The following is an 18979-nucleotide window of genomic DNA, read 5'->3' as shown; positions in this document are numbered from 1 at the left end:
CAACACAATGGAGGCCCATCTATCCTGGTCTTTAACTCGATGCTTGATGAGAGAGCCTGCTTTTTCCTCTCTTACTTTCAACATTTCAGACCAATTTCAACCCTATCTTCTAGTGATGAGTTCTATCAAACTTTAGAGCACCTCGTTTTCTCTTGAGCTTCACTCCATAAAATTTTTACTTAGTGGATGTTCTCGCGCGATTGGATCATCCGGCGAGTCTTCACAATCGGCCGTACTCGTCAGGTCGCCGTCGCTTCCGAGTTGAAGTTTCACGCGCGGCGTTTGAAGGAGCCATCGTTTTCTATTCGATCGACGACGACAGAAATATCCCATGTCAATGTCCTTTCCAGCACATCAATCGATACAAACATAAAATTTGGTTCTAGGGATTAAACCCTTGCCAAATTACAAAAACATATCATTCTTTTCAACAAGTTTAATTTGTCGCCTTGTCAAATTAGATAAGGGGTCTTCATGAACTGTGATTGGTTCGCCGGCGTGCGCAAACTTCTCGAAGACCTTCTTGGATAGAGCTCTCGTTTAACAAGTTAACAACTAAGAAGAGTCAACCTTTGGCTGAGCTCTATGTTGCAAGTGGAACCCATGCCCCATCACTAATAAATTCGGATTCGAAGCTTCTTCAAGTCAAAGGAAGAAAGGGTAGTGGTGTTTTCGGACCCTTATTTTTCAAATTCGGGTCGGTTTGGATCGGGTCAGGTCCTCGTTGGATAAACTTGAGATTAGAGAGATGGGTTGACATTTTAGTGAGAGTTTAGTACATTTAGTCATGTTCCTCCTATGCTCCACTAATTAACATCAGAGCATAATCTTAATTAGATTATAAAGGTCTTTAAGGAAAAGTATTTGGGTTTCATTCATTTCGCTGAAAATGAATAATTTAAAAAAAATTTCCTAAAAATGATCGGTTTCATTGCTTGAAACAATTAACCAACGAAAAATGTTTTCATTATCGATAAAAAGCTATATCTAAATATTTTAGTGGGTAATGAAAAGCGATATAAATGATTAATTTTAAAAAATTATATTTCACGTTATTTATTTATTTTTCGTGAAACGAACGTACTCGTACGCATGCCGATGTTCTTTTCGGATCCAAATAATTTTGAATATATAAATAAAATAAGAATAAACAAAAAACGAAATTATTGTTATTTTTTTGTTATTTTGAATTTTTTATATTAAAATTCATATATTATTATTTTATTTTATTTTTGGTAACCCAGGAAACCCCCGCACGGCCGACAGCCGGGGAGTAAACCCTAGGGGCGACACGTGCTAGCCACCACACAAGTGCCACCGGTTAAGTCACAAAATTCATATATTATTTATATTCAAATATTGTTTTAATTTTATTAATTTAACAAGTTTTTTATTCGACAAAATTAACTTTTATATTATGAATATTAGAAATCCTATCCACCTTTATCCCACCTCCCCCATGGGATAATTTTATTTGGGCTATATCCCTCCTATATCCGACTTTATCCTATCTTGGGCAGACACCAAACACGGGATATGATAAAATTTATCATATCCCGAATTTTATCCGACCACCAAACTTAGCCTAAAGGTTTTATTGAAGTCTTCAAATCTTGTCATGTATGAGATTTCTAGAAGTTCAAAAGGATGAAAGTAATGTTTGCTTGAGATATCATTCATGGATACAAGATAGATCAATTTAGGTGCGCCCTTTGCTCATCACTACGTTGTAAATCGATCGATCGAAATATCAATTTGCCCAGATACATATGATCTAGTAACGGTGACGATCAATAATTGTGAAGATTAACATACATAGTTATAACAAAGAAAAGAAAAGAGCTTAACGTCGTTTCAAGGCTTTCTACTTCGCCACTAACGTCACATGGGATCAAGACCAAGAGCAAGGCGAGTTGGAAAAGCGAAAGTTGGCGATTCCGAGGCCAAGTTAGAGAATACTGGTTGCAGAGCGACTCTCAACAATGAGCAGAGACTATTCTACAGAGGCTCCACTTATTTTGCGGGAAATAAACGATTCAGAAAACACTTTCTTAAAAATGATTATTCATATCGCTCGGAATCATTAGCTAGTGAAAAAATTCATTAGTTATAGATGATAATTAATTTCCGAACATTTTCGCTAATAGGGAAAAAAAATTTTGTTCGTTCATTTTTGCAGGCGATACAGGCAAATTTTTTTTTTTTTCAGAAAAAACGTTTTTCAAATCATTCATTTTTCGCGAAATAAACGCAAGCCAACAATTTTGCTTTCTTTTTTTTTTTTAACCCATATTTGACTTTTTTCTTGGTCAAAACCCATATTTGACTTGAGACCATCTAATTACTTGCCAATATTGGCAAACCATACAAGCCAAGAGAATAGTCCAACTGATGTTTCCTATGATTCTGCTTCCAATGTCAGCACCTCGCCTGATTGGACTCCCTTTGTGTGAAGTCCTTTCTCTCGGATCAACATCTTTATGTTGAAAATTTGTCCGGGTCGCCATTAAGCGTCTCTTCCATTGCTGACTATGGCAATGATTTCCAAGACAAATTGAGGGAATTGAAAATGACATTCTTGGGACCAGAATCAGATATCAGCGATTACCAGAGTTGTTGCTTTAACGACGACTCCCACAGTATTTGTCCCACATCAATGTGGCATTCGAACCGAGTTAGAGATATGGCGCCTAAACCTGACCTGAAACAAGTGGTAATTGCCTGTGCAAGAGCAATCTCTGATGCTGATGCTTCTAATGCAGCAGGCCTAATGGATATGCTGGAGCAAATGGTGTCGGTTTTGGGCGATCCAGTTCAGCGCCTTGGTGCTTACCTCTTGGAAGGGCTTAGGGCGAAATTGGAATTTTCCGGGAGCAGAATTTACCGAAAGCTCAAGTGCAAAGAACCTACGAGCTTGGAATTGATGACTTCCATGCATTTTCTCTATGAGATCTGCCCCTACTGGAAGTTTGCATATGTGTCCGCTAATGCCATCATCACCAAAGCCATGGAAAACGAACAGAGAATTCACATCGTCGATTTCCAGATCGCGCAGGGCACCCAGTGGATTCCTTTCATCCAGGCCCTCGCGCAGGCCTGGTGGACCCCTGCTCCTCCGCATCACCGGCATCGACGATTCTGATTCAGCTCATGCTCGTGGCGCGGGGCTGGAGGTTGTAGGCCAGAAGCTTTTGTCCATTGCAGAGTCATGTAACGTGCCGTTCGAGTTCCACGACGCAGCCGTTTCTTCATCTGAGGTTGAGCTACAGAACCTTATGATTCAGCCCGGGGAAGCCTTGGCAGTGAACTTTCCTTACATATTACATCACATACCCGATGAGAGCGTGAGCACTCAGAATCACAGAGACCGGGTGTTGAGACTGATCAAGAGCTTGTCGCCGAGAGTGGTGACCGTCGTGGAGCAAGAATCCAACACCAACACATCCTCATTCCTTCCGAGGTTCGTTGAGACGTTCGACTATTACAAGGCCATGTTTGAGTCCATCGACGTGGCTCGGTCGAGGGACGACAAGCAGCGGATCAGCGCGTAGCAGAACTGTGTGGCCCGGGACATTGTGAACATGATAGCCTGCGATGGGCCTGAGAGGATGGAAAGGCAGGAGCCTTTTGGCAAATGGAGGTCGAGATTTCAAATGGCCGGCTTCAATCAGTTACCGCTGAACGCATCAGTTACTCGTGCTGTACTCGACATGCTGAAGCAGTATCATGGGAATTATAGAATCGAGGAGAGAGAGGGGGCTCTATATCTGGGCTGGATCAGTAAAGCTATGTCGACTTCATCGGCTTGGAGGTGATTCTTGACATCTTGTGCTAGTTGGTGGCTTTGTAAATTTTGCTGTTAACACTGTAGTTGCTCCAACCCATATGAGGAGGAATGTTGTCTAGATATATACTTTGATTGAGTGCTCACAATTCATAGGGCACTAGTGCACAACATCGATTTGCGTTTCTTGTTTTTGCCATTTTCTTTGTTCCTCGCTCTCTGGGATTGCGAACTTCGTAAATGTCCACACGACAAAAAGGAGCAGGGTAGCATGGTTTGTCTGCAATTTTGTGCACAGCTTAGTATATAATAAAGAAAAGCTTGTTCGAAGTCCAACACTGCAAAGTTGACGAAGGCGTTCGGGGCCATTTTTGGCCGGAAAGCCACTTTTTAGTCTATGTTTCCGGCCATTCTTTCGCATTCGACTTCTACCGTTACCCTCATATCGTTTCTCGTTCGTTTGACATAGGTACGACAGCCCGGCGTAGGCCTATTCGGGCTCTGAAAAGGTTGCTCATGCACATGACATCATCGAACTATTGCGAGTCTTGAACTTGATCTTTGGCCTACCATCATTTTTGCCGACGAAACTCTCCGATGTCACCGGATAGTTCCATCAAGATATTTGCCATGTTTTCAATCAATTCCCGCGACATTGCACAAAAAGAAAACTACTACCGTAGCAACAAGAAATGGGATTTTCCGACGAACACGATGAAATCTTGAGTCCTCATACGAGAAAGAACTCGGGGGCTAGTCTTTACAGTTCAGAGTTCGGACTGCTCGCGTGCCTATTTGAGTTTTTTTTTTTCCTGTCGTGCCTATTTGAGTGAAACCACGAAAAGAATTCCACGAGAGGCGACGCCATAGGAAAGATCACATTGAAGAGAAAATTAAGGTGAAGAGCATGCTGGGTTTCCTCTTTCTATGTGGGCATGTCCAACTGCGTACGAAAGCTTAAACTACCGGGATTAATAAGTAAAAAGGTGAATTGTAATGCAGAAAAGGTAGTCTAGGATGCATTTCGTACTGCAGTTTGTCGATCGATCAAAGATGATTCTTCTTGAACAAACAAGCAAAACAAAATAATGTTTTCATTCGTTTTCGAATCGGAACGAGTGAAAAGATTCGAAAATGAATGAAAAGAAGTTTCAACTGTTGTGAATAGTTCGTCTAAGTATCAACATCACTACGTTGTTCTTCTGTTTTCTTTAGTTAGTGTTGTTTCTTGGAATGTGCTTTGATATGCTTGTTTGAGTGCCGTTTTCATGATGATATATACTTTTTCCTGGAAAATTGTCTAAAAAGTTCGAAACCTATTGTACTTTTGCCAATTGAGTCCTAAACCTTTTAATTTTGCAATTGAGTACTAAATATTTTCACGCTTTGCCAATTGAGTCAATTTGACGTGAATGCCGGCCGGCCTACGTGGCACGACAAGTGATGACGTTGACAATTTTAAATAATTTCTTTTTTAATTTTTTCACCTGCTTGGGCGAGGGATGCTTGGGCCTGGGCTGTATTGTCGTGCTATGTAGGACGGCTGGTATCCACATCAGTGATTTTCGATAAAAATTAACTGATTGACTCGATTGGCAAAACGTGAAAAGATTTATGGCTTAATCGGTAAAATTGAAAAATTTGAGCCTGCATTGATGAGCGTGCAATAAATTTACGACTTTTTAAGACAATTTTCCCTGCTTTTTCCTATGCTTTCGGAATCCCTTTTTAATATTATTAATATTGTTGTACGCTAGTGGTACTTTAGATATCTTTGTTAGTGAAAAAAGACAAAAAAGTTAACAAGTTAACAACTGAGAAGAGTCAACCTTTGGATGAGCTCTATTTTGCAAGTGGAACCCATGCCCCATCACTAATAAATTCGGATTCGAAGCTTCTTCAAGTCAAAGGAAGAAAGGGTAGTGGTGTTTTCGGACCCTTATTTTTCAAATTCGGGTCGGTTTGGATCGGGTCGGGTCCTCGTTGGATAAACCTGAGATTAGAGAGATGGGTCGACATTTTAGTGAGAGTTTAGTACATTTAGTCATGTTCCTCCTATGCTCCACTAATTAACATTAGAGCATAATCTTAATTAGATTATGAAGGTCTTTAAGAAAAAGTATTTGGGTTTCATTCATTTCGCTGAAAATGAATAATTTAAAAAAAAAATCCTAAAAATGATCAGTTTCATTGCTTGAAACAATTAATTTAACGAAAAATATTTTCATTATCGATAAAAAGCTATATCTAAATTTTTTAGTGAGTAATGGAAAGCGACATGAGTGATTATTTTTAAAAAATTATATTTCACGTTATTCATTTATTTTTCGTGAAACGAATGCACTCATATACGCATGCCGATGTTCTTTTCGGGTCCAAGTCATAGCTACACGATGCCCAGTCAACATGTAGCATGCAATAATGGAATTCCAAATGAAAGATCAACTACTGCAGCACTCAAGTTTGTGTCTGTCTGACTCCTCTCTGTTTTTTTGTGCTTTTACTTTTTCTTTTTTTGGTACTTTGAAAGTCAATTTCTTCGAAGCATTATCCTAATTGATTTGAAATGTTCCATGAAAAGGATTGCGCAGCTATTTGAGACTATAATAACGATAGCTACGGCAACCTTTATAAATGGAGAATTTATTTGACTTTGTCAAGATTAAAAACTGGGTTAACACCATTAAAAAATACCAAATCGATACCGCTAATGACCCTAAAATAGTTTTCACCTTAGAAAAAATTTCAAATTAGTACTGAGTGGTATATTTATCCCCACTTAATTTTCGTTTCACGAGAGAATTCCAAACTCATAGCCCAACCCAAATGTACCTTTCACTAAAATGTATACTTGTTAATATACGTGGTCGAATCTGTCATTCTCCATGTCAGATTCGTCTTGTAGTCATTTATTGCGTGTGCGTTTTAACGGTACATCGAATGAAATGCTACCGGCCGATAGATATGGGTCACCGATACCGGTTTGAATTTTCTCGCGAGACGAAAATTAGTCCGAGGCAAGTGTATCACGAGATACCAATTCGGAATTCCTTAATTGGCATTCATTTTTTTTAAAATTTATGGAGGTATTCTAGGGTTTCATCAATTGTCATTTTGCAAGAGCAACAAAAAAAAATTAAATTCCCAAGGCAGATTATTTTGAAGAAGTCTTCCATTGGGGGGGCCATTACCTTTTGAATTGTAGAGCAACATCTCAAGTCAAGTTGACTTTGAGACATGCTTTGATTTGTAAGCTAGGGAAAGATGCAACTGGGTCGGTCACACTCGCACGAAATGTTTGCCTTTAAAGGTTTTATTGAAGTCTCCAAATCTTGTCATGTATGAGATTTCTAGAAGTACAAAAAGGATGAAAGTAATGTTTGCTCGAGACATCATTCATGAATACAAAATAGATTAATTTAGGTGCGCCCTTTGCTCATCACTACGCTGTAAATCGATCGATCGAAATATCAATTTGCCCAGATACATATGATCTAGTAACGGTAGGTGACGATCAATAACCGTGAAGATTAACATACAGAGTTATAACAAAAAAAAGAAAAGAGCTTAACGTCGTTTCAATGCTTTCTACTCTGCCACTAACGTCGCATGGGATCAAGACCAAGAGCAAGGCGAGTTGGAAAAGCGAAAGTTGGCGATTCCGAGGCCAAGTTAGAGAATACTGGTTGCATAGCGACTCTCAACAAGGAGCCGAGACTATTCTATAGAGGCTCCACTTATTTCGCAGAAAATGAACGATTCAGAGAACAGTTTCCTAAAAATGATTACTCGTATCGCTTAGAATCATCAGCCAGCGAAAAATTTATTAATTATTGATGATGATTAATTTTTGAACGTTTTCGCGAACATTGAAAATATTTTCCATTCGTTCATTTTCGCAGGCGATACAGGCGGTCCTTATCAGAAAAAAATAATGTTTTCCAAATAATTCAGTTTTGCGAAACAAACGCAAGACAAAAATTATAATTATGCTATCTTTTTTTTTTAACCCATGTTTGACTAATTTTTTTTTTTTGGTCGAAACCCATATTTGACTTGAGACTATCTAATTACTTGCCAATATCGGCAAACCATACAAGCCAAGAGAATAGTCCAACTTGGGGACGTGGCTTGTTGCATCGTCCGACCCCTAATTAGTGGACCGAAGTTTTTGAATTCGGAAATGACATGGAAGATGCTATTTCCCACGTCATCAAAATCTTTTTTAAATTAATTAATTAATTAATTCATATACGTATAGTTCTTAATCAAATAAATAATTAAAATTTTACGAATAATAAAAATAATGGGAGCCTCCAAGAACAACGCAGGCAGCTTCGGAGGGCGTGCTTGACGTTCCGGGTAAACCCGGTCCCTGAGAAATGTTGGGCGGAAAATATATTTTTACGTTTTCTGTTTTATTTTTCACGAAATGAATAGAGTCGTGCGCATGCGATGTTCTTTTTGGGTCCGAGTCATATAGCTACATGATGCCAAGTCAACATGTAGCATGCGATAATGGAATTCCAAATGAAAGACCAACTATCGCAGCACTTAAGTTGGTGTCTGCCTGACTCCTCTCTGTTTTTTTAGCTTTTTACTTGTTCTTGTTTTGGTGCTCTGAAAGTCAATTTCTTCGAAACATTATCCTGATTGATTTGAGAGGTTCCACGAAAAGAGTCGCGCAGCTATTTGGGACAATGATAATGATAATCACGACAAACTTTTTTAAATGGAAAATTTATATATCTTTGCCATGATTAAAAACTGGGTTAACACAGTTAAAAATACCCAAATCGGTAAGCCTACGGACCCCGAATTAGTTTTCATCTTAGAAAAAAATTTCAAATTAGCACCGAGCGGCATATTCATCCCCACGCTCGATTTTCGTTTCACAAGAGAATTCCAAACTCATAGCCCGACCCAAATATACCCTTCGCTGAAATGTGTACTTGTCAATATACGCGGATTTTTCACGTCAGATCTATCATTCTCCATGCCGGATTCGTCCTGCAGTCATCTATCGCGTGTGCGTTTTAACGGTATATTGAATGGAATGCTAGCGGACGGTAGATTTGGTTTATCGATACCGGTTTGGATTTCCTCGCGGGACGAAAATTATTCCGGGGTAAGTATATCACGGGATTCCAATTCGGAATTTCTTAATTCGCATTCATTTTTTTTAAAAAAAATTGATGGAGGCGTTCTAGGGTTTTATCATTTGTCATTTTGCAAGAGCAACAAACAAAGTCAAATTCCCACGGCAGGATATTTTGCAGAAGTCTTCCATTGAGGGCCCATTCCCTTCGGATTCTAGGGCAACATCTCAAGTCAAGTTGACTTTGAGACATGCTTCGATTTGTTAAGGGAAAGATGCAACTGGGTCGGTCGCACTCGCACAAAATGTTCGCCTTTAAAGGTTTTATTGAAGTCTTCAAATCTTGTCATGTATGAGATTTCTAGAAGTACAAAAAAAGGATGAAAGTAATGTTTGCTTGAGACATCATTCTTTCTTTTCTTCTTTTCTTTTCTATTCTATTCTTTTCAAAGAGATTCATGAATACAAGATAGATCAATTTAGGGTGTCCTTTGGTTATAACTACCGATCAATCGACCGAATTATCAATTGGGTCGAATATATGTGACCTAGCAACGGTGACGGTCGATGACCGTGAAGACCTTTTTGAAAGGAAAAGACCCTTTCTTATTAATAACGTAAAAGCAAAAAATTGACGTCATTTCAACGCTTTCTACTTTGCCACTAATGTCAGCACGTGATCAAGACCGAGAGCGAGGCGAGTTGGAAAAGCGAAAATTGCGATTCCGAGACCGAGCTAGAGAATACCGGTTGCAGAGCGACTCTCAGCAAGGAGCGGACACTATTCTACAAAAGGCTCCATTTGTCTCGCGGGAAATGAACGATTCGGAAAACACTTTTCTAAAAATGATAAAAATTTATTAATTATCGATGATAATTAATTTCTGAACGTTTTTGCGAATGGTGAAAATATTTTCCGTTTGTTCATCTTTGCAGGCGATACAGGCGGCCCTTATCATAAAAAAAAACAACGCTTTCCAAATAATTCATTTTCCGCGAAATAAACGCAAGCCAAAAATTATAATTATGCTATTTTTTTTTTTGCACATATTTGACTTTTTGTTTTTTTGGTCGAAACCCAAATTTGACTTGAGACTATCTAATTACTTGCCAATATTGGCAAACCATACAAGCCAAGAGAATAGTCCAACTTGGGGACGTGGCTTGTTGCATCGTCCGATCCCTAATTAGTGGACCGAAGTTTTTGAATTCGGAAATGACATGGAAGATGCTATTTCCCACGTCATCAAAATCTTTTTTAAATTAATTAATTAATTCATTCATATACGTATAGTTCTTAATCAAATAAATTTTACTTATAGTCATCTATCGTGCGTGCGTTTTAATGGTACATTGAATGGAATGCTAGCAGCCGGTAGATATGAGTCATTGATACCAATTTGGATTTTCTCGAGAGACTAAAATTAGTCCAAGGCAAGTGTATCACGAGATACCAATTCGGAATTCCTTAATTGGCATTCATTTTTTTAAAAATTTATGGAGGCATTCTAGGGTTTCATCAATTGTCATTTTGCAAGAGCAACAAAAAAAATTTTAAATTCCCAGGGCAGATTATTTTGAAGAAGTCCTCCATTGAGGGGGCCATTTCCGTTTGAATTATAATAGAGCAACATCTCAAGTCGGCTTCAAGACATGCTTTGATTTGTAAGGGAAAGATTCCACTGGGTCGGTCACACTCGGACGAAATGTTTACATTTAAGGTTACATTTGGTCGTCTAGATTTTGAGTCGGGATATGATTGGATATGATATGATTTGAAATTTAAGGAATTTACTATATTCTATCTACTGTTTGGTGAATCACGGAAATAAAGCCAGATTTTTTCACATCTTACCATGTTCATTATTTGCTATGAACGTCATATTAATGTAAATGAACTCAAGAATTGCATAAGCGGAGATTATAAAAATATCTCTCATGACACTCTTACCTATTTCATTTTTATTTGCTTATTTATTATTATTATTTTTGCCTCTTTTTTTTAATTATTTTGTTTTTTATATCTTTTTTCCCCTTCCATCATTCTCTAATAAAATTTTATTAAATAGTAAGCTATACTAATATACCTAAAATATATAATAAATATAAATACATTAGTATTGATTTATATATGAAATTTATATCACAAGATATAAATAAATTTTGAATATATAAATAAAATAAGAATAAACAAAAAACGAAATTATTGTTATTTTGAATTTTTTATATTAAAATTCATATATTATTTATATTCAAATATTATTTTAATTTTATTAATTTAACAAGTTTTTTATTTGACAAAATTAACTTTTATATTATGAATATTAGAAATCCTATCCACCTTTATCCCACCTCCCTCATGGGATAATTTTATTTGGTCTATATCCCTCATATATTCGACTTTATCCTATCTTGGGCAGACACCAAACACGAGATATGATAAAATTTATCATATCCTGAATTTTATCCCGACCACCAAACGTAACCTAAAGGTTTTATTGAAGTCTTCAAATCTTGTCATGTATGAGATTTCTAGAAGTACAAAAGGATGAAAGTAATGTTTGCTTGAGATATCATTCATGAATACAAGATAGATTAATTTAGGTGCGCCCTTTGCTCATCACTACGTTGTAAATCGATCGATTGAAATATCAATTTGCCCGGATACATATGATCCAGTAATGGCGACGATCAATAACTATGAAGATTAACATACATAGTTATAACAAATAAAAGAAAAGAGCTTAACGTCGTTTCAAGGCTTTCTACTTCGCCACTAACGTCGCATGGGATCAAGACCAAGAGCAAGGCGAGTTGGAAAAGCGAAAGTTGGCGATTCCGAGGCCAAGTTAGAGAATACTGGTTGCAGAGCGACTCTCAACAATGAGCCGAGACTATTCTACAGAGGCTCCACTTATTTTGCGGGAAATAAACGATTCAGAAAACACTTTCCTAAAAATGATTATTCGTATCGCTCGGAATCATTAGCCAGTGAAAAAATTCATTAATTATCGATGATAATTAATTTCTGAACATTTTCGCTAATAGGGAAAATATTTTTCGTTCGTTCATTTTCGCAGGCGATACAGACAGTCTTTTTTAGAAAAAAATGTTTTCTAAATCATTCATTTTTCGCGAAACAAAGACAAGCCAAAAATTATGCTTTCTTTTTTGTTTTTAACCCATATTTGACCTTTTTTTTTTGGTCAAAACCCATATTTGACTTGAGACTATCTAATTACTTGCCAATATTGGCAAACCATACAAGCCAAGAGAATAGTCCAACTTGGGGACGTGGCTTGTTGCATCGTCCGACCCCTAATTAGTGGACCGAAGTTTTTGAATTCGGAAATGACATGGAAGATGCTATTTCCCACGTCATCAAAATCTTTTTTAAATTAATTAATATACATATAATTATTAATCAAATAAATAATAAAAAATTTACTAAAAGAAAGGATGTGTGCCTCCGAGAACAGCGCGGGCAGCTTCGGAGGGCGTGCTTGACGGGCAGGGTAAAACGCGGTCCCCGAGAAATGCCCCCGCGGTTGGGCCGAAATCACGAGATTGCCATTTGACCGATCCCCCACACGTGCCCCGCGACTTTTGACTCTGCGTAGCACGTGTTCTTCGCCGCTTACTCTTAATTAATGGAAAAGAAATTCACTATTGGCTTCCACCTACGCAAATCACCGTGATTACATTTTTTTATTGCCCTTAAAGAAGAGAATTACGTGGATACCACCAGAAATTCTAAATTAGTGCGGATGTGCCACGTGTACTCCGAACTCGTTTTCGTATAACAAAAAAACAAAAATTCTAACTTGGTGGTCTCGTGCCATATGACTCCGAACTGATTCTTGTGTCATGTGTCACTTTATTAGCTTCCGTCCAATATCTCTTTCATATAGCTCGCGTGGAAACACACGTAACAAACAACTCGAAAATGTTGATTGCGACGTGGAAATTCAACACAAATGGGTCTTCTAAACAACGCTATTATGTAAAAACATACCTGACGGAAAATGAATTGAGGCTGGGGAATCTGCTAAAACCTGCTAATCTTGCCCTAAAAGCTTCCTCACATTTCAAAAAGGCGCTAAAATTTCTAATTCTTGCACTAATTTTGCTCAAAATATTTGTTACATTTGTTACAATTGTACCGATTTGAACCTTTTTGTGGTACAAAAATTATTTAGGAGTAAATGTGGCACTTATGTATCTGTTTGAGATTTTTTTGTGATGCGAATCGTTTGAAATTTTTTGTGACACGAAAATTAGTTTTGGATAAATATAACACGAGTGTGCTAATTTGAGATTTTTTACAGAAAAAATTATAAAAATTGTTTATGTCATCCTCGGCCGTGCTACATAGGATGATTGACATTTATATCAGTAATGTCTGGCTAAAATTAGTCGGAAGGACTTAATTGGCAAATGGTGAAAATATTTAAGATTAAATTGACCAAATTAAAATGTTACAAGTATAGTACGTTTAAGACTTTTTTGACAATTTTTTCATTATTATTGTTAAAGATAATGACATAAACAGTCCGTAAACTTTTGGTCCAATGTGCAATGTGATTTTTGAACTTTAGCATAATGTTCAATGTGGTCCATGAACTTTTAATTTATTTAATATGGTCATTGAAATTTTGGTACATATTCAATGTAATCTTTAAATTATATTAAAATGTTCAATGCAATTCCCGAATTTGAATTAATGAAAGGACTGCATTGAATATTTTCATATAATTCAGTGACTAAATTGAACATGAATCAAAAGTTCAGGAACTATACTGAATAAATTAAAAATTCAAGAATTACATTACATATTGAGCTAAAGTTCAGAGATTGTTCGTGTCCGTTTTCCTCGTTGTTTCTATTGTTAATTTTTTTTTTTTTTTTGGTTTTGGACGGATTTGTCAACGCTCCCCCCACACGGTCCACGCGCTGTCAGTTAAAATGCTGTTTTTTGTCGTAACAAAACCGAACATGTCTACGCGCTCCCGATTTATTGTCCGTCGGAATGGCAACTGCCGTAATTATTAGCTACTCCAGTGGCACTAACTACCGCGCCCCAACTATAAAACTGCCATCGCCTTGCTTCCTCTCCGAGATCAAGGAAGCAAAGACAGTCTTCGTCGGACAGGTGCTCTCCAGGAAGACTGCTTGGAAGTTCTCCTTCAGCTAAAGGTGCGTTGAGTGCTCGAGAACGAGCTCTACTGTTGATTCCCTTTTCGTTGTTTTCTTTTTCAATTCGTGCGAAATGCGTGAGCTTTTGCGGTTTGTTCGGGAGTTTGAGTTCGTCTGGAGGGTTGTTGTGGATTTGGGTCGGAGTTTCTGGTGATTTCCGTTGGTGGGTGCTTGCTAGTTCGCTCTGGTATTCGCCGATTGGTCGTTGGATTGCTTTCTTGATGTCTCGATTTGAGTCCTGCCTTGGTTCTTGATTTATGGAGGTGGGCACTCGTTAGAATTCGTGCAGTTTCTAAAGATAGCAATCTTTCTTTCTGTTGGTCTGATTGATTGAATCTAATATGTTTCGCAAGAACCATAACAGTCTGCAATTGATGGTGTTGAGGATGGTCGGAATCTAGCTTTGTCTCGAAAGTCGGTGGCGAGCTCGCCGGAATAAAGGATGGAGTTTTTGCAGAAAGTGTTGTTGCTTTGAATCTAACTGTTGTCTGAGAGATAGTACATGTTGAAAGACCTGATCCTTGCTTCAAACTATTGGCTGTCCTGTTGTTTGGTATCTTCCTTATGGTGGTCAACTAGTTTCTTCTTTTCCCCTTTCCTGTCACTGGTAGCTGTTCTTTCGGCACCTCTGCTTGATTTTTTCCCTATCTTCTTTCGCTTCCTTCTTTTGTGGGTTCCTTTTTTTCTAATTTCGCGTCTTGACCTAGATGCTCCATGCCATGTAATTCTTTAGCTTGTCGATTGTCCCTTCTGATGTCATACTTTCTGAATGGGCTCGGCCTTGGGTATGATGAAAGTTTTGGGGTTTTGCTGTCGAATATAGACTAGACTCTGAGTGATTCCAGTAGAGAAAGAAGGGCTTAAGGCACAATTGATAGCCACAGTGATGTCGGAAGAAGCCATAAGAAACCCAAACTGTGATGAGCTTACGTATATGTTGGCTACCGCCAAAGATACCAAATGTACATAGAATCGACATTTTATCATGAATTTTTTAGTTTCCTGTCGCTCTATTGAATTCTTTTTATCTCGCATGACTGTTGAGCATGACTTTTCTCTGCTCATGTCTCTCCATAAGGAACTGGGTTGCTGACGCTTTTCATTTTCCCTCTCTTTCTTGTACAGATATTGTTGGATCTGTAAGCGATTGGTCTTGTGGTCTCTGCTAATCATCGTGTTGCATCGAAAGCTTAGTGGGTCTCCTGATTGTTCTCGTAGAATCGCAGGGGTCATTGCACGTTAGTCATTTTCCAATCAGTGATTCATCCCAGTCTGCGGAACACAACTCTCAGCTCGAGCTGAGTGTCCATTGGTGTTATATCCAGATGCCAAGTTTTCAGAAGCACCATAGTTCGGCGAATGTCATCAGTTTTTATCAGCAGCCTGTGCAAATGATCGAACCATGTTATTTGTCCAACTACGAGCTCATGGACAGCAGCATGAACAAGGGTTTGGTCAGCCATGGATCTGACGCGTCGTTCCAGACCTACGGCGAACAAATTTTCACCCTCGATTCTTCCACATCAGCTTCTGGCTTTGTTTCCTATGATTCTGCTTCCAATGTCAGCACCTCGCCTGATGGGACTCCCTTTGTGAAGTCCTTTCTCTCGGATCAACATCTTTCTGTTGAAAATTTGTCCGGGTCGCCATCAAGCGTCTCTTCCATTGCTGACTATGGTAATGATTTCCAAGACAAATTGAGGGAATTGAAGATGACATTGTTGGGACCGGAATCAGATATCAGTGATTCCCAGAGTTGTTGCTTTAACGACGACTCCCACAGTATTTTTCCCACATCAATGTGGCATTCGAACCGAGTTAGAGATATGGCGCCTAAACCTGACGTGAAACAAGTGGTAATTGCCTGTGCAAGAGCAATCTCTGATGCTGATGCTTCTAATGCAGCAGGTCTAATGGATATGCTGGAGCAAATGGTGTCGGTTTTGGGCGATCCGGTTCAGCGCCTTGGTGCTTACCTCTTGGAAGGGCTTAGGGCGAAATTGGAATTTTCCGGGAGCAGAATTTACCGAAAGCTCAAGTGCAAAGAACCTACGAGCTTGGAATTGATGACTTCCATGCATTTTCTCTATGAGATCTGCCCCTACTGGAAGTTTGCATATGTGTCCGCTAATGCCATCATCACCAAAGCCATGGAAAACGAACAGAGAATTCACATCGTCGATTTCCAGATCGCGCAGGGCACCCAGTGGATTCCTTTTATCCAGGCCCTCGCGCAGAGGCCTGGTGGACCCCCGCTCCTCTGCATCACCGGCATCGACGATTCTGATTCAGCTCATGCTCGTGGCGCGGGGCTGGAGATTGTAGGCCAGAAGCTTTTGTCTATTGCAGAGTCATGTAACGTGCCGTTTGAGTTCCACGACGCAGCCGTTTCTTCATCTGAGGTTGAGCTACAGAACCTTATGATTCAACCCGGGGAAGCCTTGGCAGTGAACTTTCCTTACATATTACATCACATACCCGATGAGAGCGTGAGCACTCAGAATCACAGAGACCGGGTGTTGAGACTGATCAAGAGCTTGTCGCCGAGAGTGGTGACCGTCGTGGAGCAAGAATCCAACACCAACACATCCTCATTCCTTCCGAGGTTCGTTGAGACGTTCGACTATTACAAGGCCATGTTTGAGTCCATCGACGTGGCTCGGTCGAGGGACGACAAGCAGCGGATCAGCGCGGAGCAGAACTGTGTGGCCCGGGACATTGTGAACATGATAGCCTGTGAGGGGCCTGAGAGGATGGAAAGGCAGGAGCCTTTTGGCAAATGGAGGTCGAGATTTCAAATGGCCGGCTTCAATCAGTTACCGCTGAACGCATCGGTTACTCGTGCTGTACTCGACATGCTGAAGCAGTATCATGGGAATTATAGAATCGAGGAGAGAGAGGGGGCTCTATATCTGGGCTGGATCAGTAAAGCTATGTCGACTTCATCGGCTTGGAGGTGAATCTTGACATCTTGTGCTAGTTGGTGGCTTTGTAAATTTTGCTGTTAACACTGTAGTTGCTCCAACCCATATGAGGAGGAATGTTGTCTATATATATACTTTGATTGAGTGCTCACAATTCATAGGGCACTAGTGCACAACATCGATTTGCGTTTCTTGTTTTTGCCATTTTCTTTGTTCCTCGCTCTCTGGGATTGCGAACTTCGTAAATGTCCACACGACAAAAGGAGCAGGGTAGCATGGTTTGTCTGCAATTTTGTACACAGCTTAGTATATAATAAAGAAAAGCTTGTTCGAAGTCCAACACTGCAAAGTTGACAAAGGCGTTTGAGGCCATTTTCGGCCGGAAAGCCACTTTTTAGTCTATGTTTCCGGCCATTCTTTGCAAATTTGGCTTCTACCGGTACCCCCATATCGTTTCTCGTTCGTTTGACGTAGGTACGACAGCCTTGCGTAGGCCTATTCGGGCTCTGGAATGGTTGCTCATGCACATAACATCATCAAACTATTGCGAGTCTTGAACTTGATCTTTGGCCTGCCATCATTTTTGCCGGCGAAACTCTCTGATGTCACCGGATAGCTCCATCAAGATATTTGCCATGTTTTCAATCAATTCCTGCGACATTGCACAAAAAGAAAACTACTACCGTAGCAACAATAAACGGGATTTTCCGACGAACACGATGAAATCTTGAGTCCTCAGACGAGAAAGAACTCGGGGGCTAGTCTTTACAGTTCAGAGTTCGGACTGCTCGCATGCCTGTTTGAGTGAAACCACGAAAAGAATTCCACGAGAGGCGACGCCATAGGAAAGATCACATTGAAGAGAAAATTCAGGTGAAGAGAATGCTGGGTTTCCTCTTTCTTTCTAGGCATGTCCAACTGCATACGAAAGCTTAAACTACCGGGATTAATAAGTAAAAAGGTGAATTGTAATGCAGAAAAGGTAGTCTAGGATGCATTTTGTACCGCAGTTTGTCGACCGATCAAAGATGATTCTTCTTGAACAAACAAGCAAAACAAAATAATGTTTTCATTCGTTTTCGAATCGGAACGAGTGCAAAGATTCGAAAATGAATGAAAAGAAGTTTCAACTGTTGTGAATAGTTCGTCTGAGTATCAACATCACTACGTTGTTCTTCTATTTTCTTTAGTTAGTGTCGTTTCCTGGAATGTGCTTTGATATGCTTGTTTGAGTGCTGTTTTCATGATGATATATGATTTTTCCTGAAAAATTGTCCAAAAAGTCCGAAACCTATTGCACTTTTTCTAATTAAATCATAAACCTTTTAATTTTGCAATTGAGTTCTAAACTTTTTCATGTTTTGCCAATTGAGTCAATCTGACGTGGCTGCCGGCCGGCCGGCCGGCCGTCCTACGTGGCACGACAAGTGATGACGTGGACAATTTTAAACGATTTTTTTTTAAAAATTTTTCATTGGCTTGGGCAAGGGATGCCTGGGCTTGGGCTGGACTGCCATGCCATGTAGGAGGCCCGGCGTCCACATTAACGATTTTCGGTCAAAATTAGCTGATTGAATCGATTGGCAAAACGTGAAAGATTTAAAACTCAATCGGTAAAATTGAAAAGTTTGAGCCTGCATTGATGAGTGTGCAATAAATTTATGACTTTTTAAGATAATTTTCCCTGCTTTTTCCTATGCTTTGGGAATCCCTTTTTAATATTATTAATGTTGTTGTACGCTAGTGGTGCTTTAGATATCTTTGTTAGTGAAAAAAGACAAACAATCAGTTGGCAGTTTTGCCATTAAAGTTTTTCTCCTTTAGCAAATTGAAAGAAATGGGAAAAGAAGCAACTTGGAAACTTCACGATGACCGACTCTAAGAAGAATGATTTTGACTTTGCCTCATTTAACTCTCTAGATTTCATGAGAAACGGGGATGACCGGATGGGCAATCTCTAAATATGTGTCCGATTTT

General features: G+C 39.2%; 1 protein-coding gene and 1 pseudogene across 1 annotated transcript; both read left to right on the top strand.

Annotated features, from left to right (window-relative positions):
• The first annotated feature begins 2402 nt into the window (after positions 1–2402).
• On the top strand, positions 2403–3933 carry LOC130139219 (scarecrow-like protein 13; annotated as a pseudogene).
• Positions 3934–14006: 10073 nt separating this feature from the next.
• On the top strand, positions 14007–17342 carry LOC115667608 (scarecrow-like protein 13). The gene is made up of 2 exons (XM_056315799.1): positions 14007–14078; positions 15204–17342. Exon 2 carries the CDS (start codon positions 15404–15406, stop codon positions 17036–17038), a length of 1635 nt encoding a protein of 544 aa, XP_056171774.1. The 5' UTR covers positions 14007–14078; positions 15204–15403; the 3' UTR covers positions 17039–17342.
• The last annotated feature ends 1637 nt before the right edge of the window (positions 17343–18979 follow it).

Source organism: Syzygium oleosum, unplaced genomic scaffold, assembly GCF_021117445.2.
Source record: "Syzygium oleosum isolate NSW1041296 unplaced genomic scaffold, Sole_v2.1 Sole_v2.11, whole genome shotgun sequence".
NCBI classification, from domain to species: Eukaryota; Viridiplantae; Streptophyta; class Magnoliopsida; order Myrtales; family Myrtaceae; genus Syzygium; species Syzygium oleosum.
The sequence above is the reverse complement of the archived record's forward strand: the minus strand, read 5'-3'. Positions and strand labels throughout refer to the sequence as shown.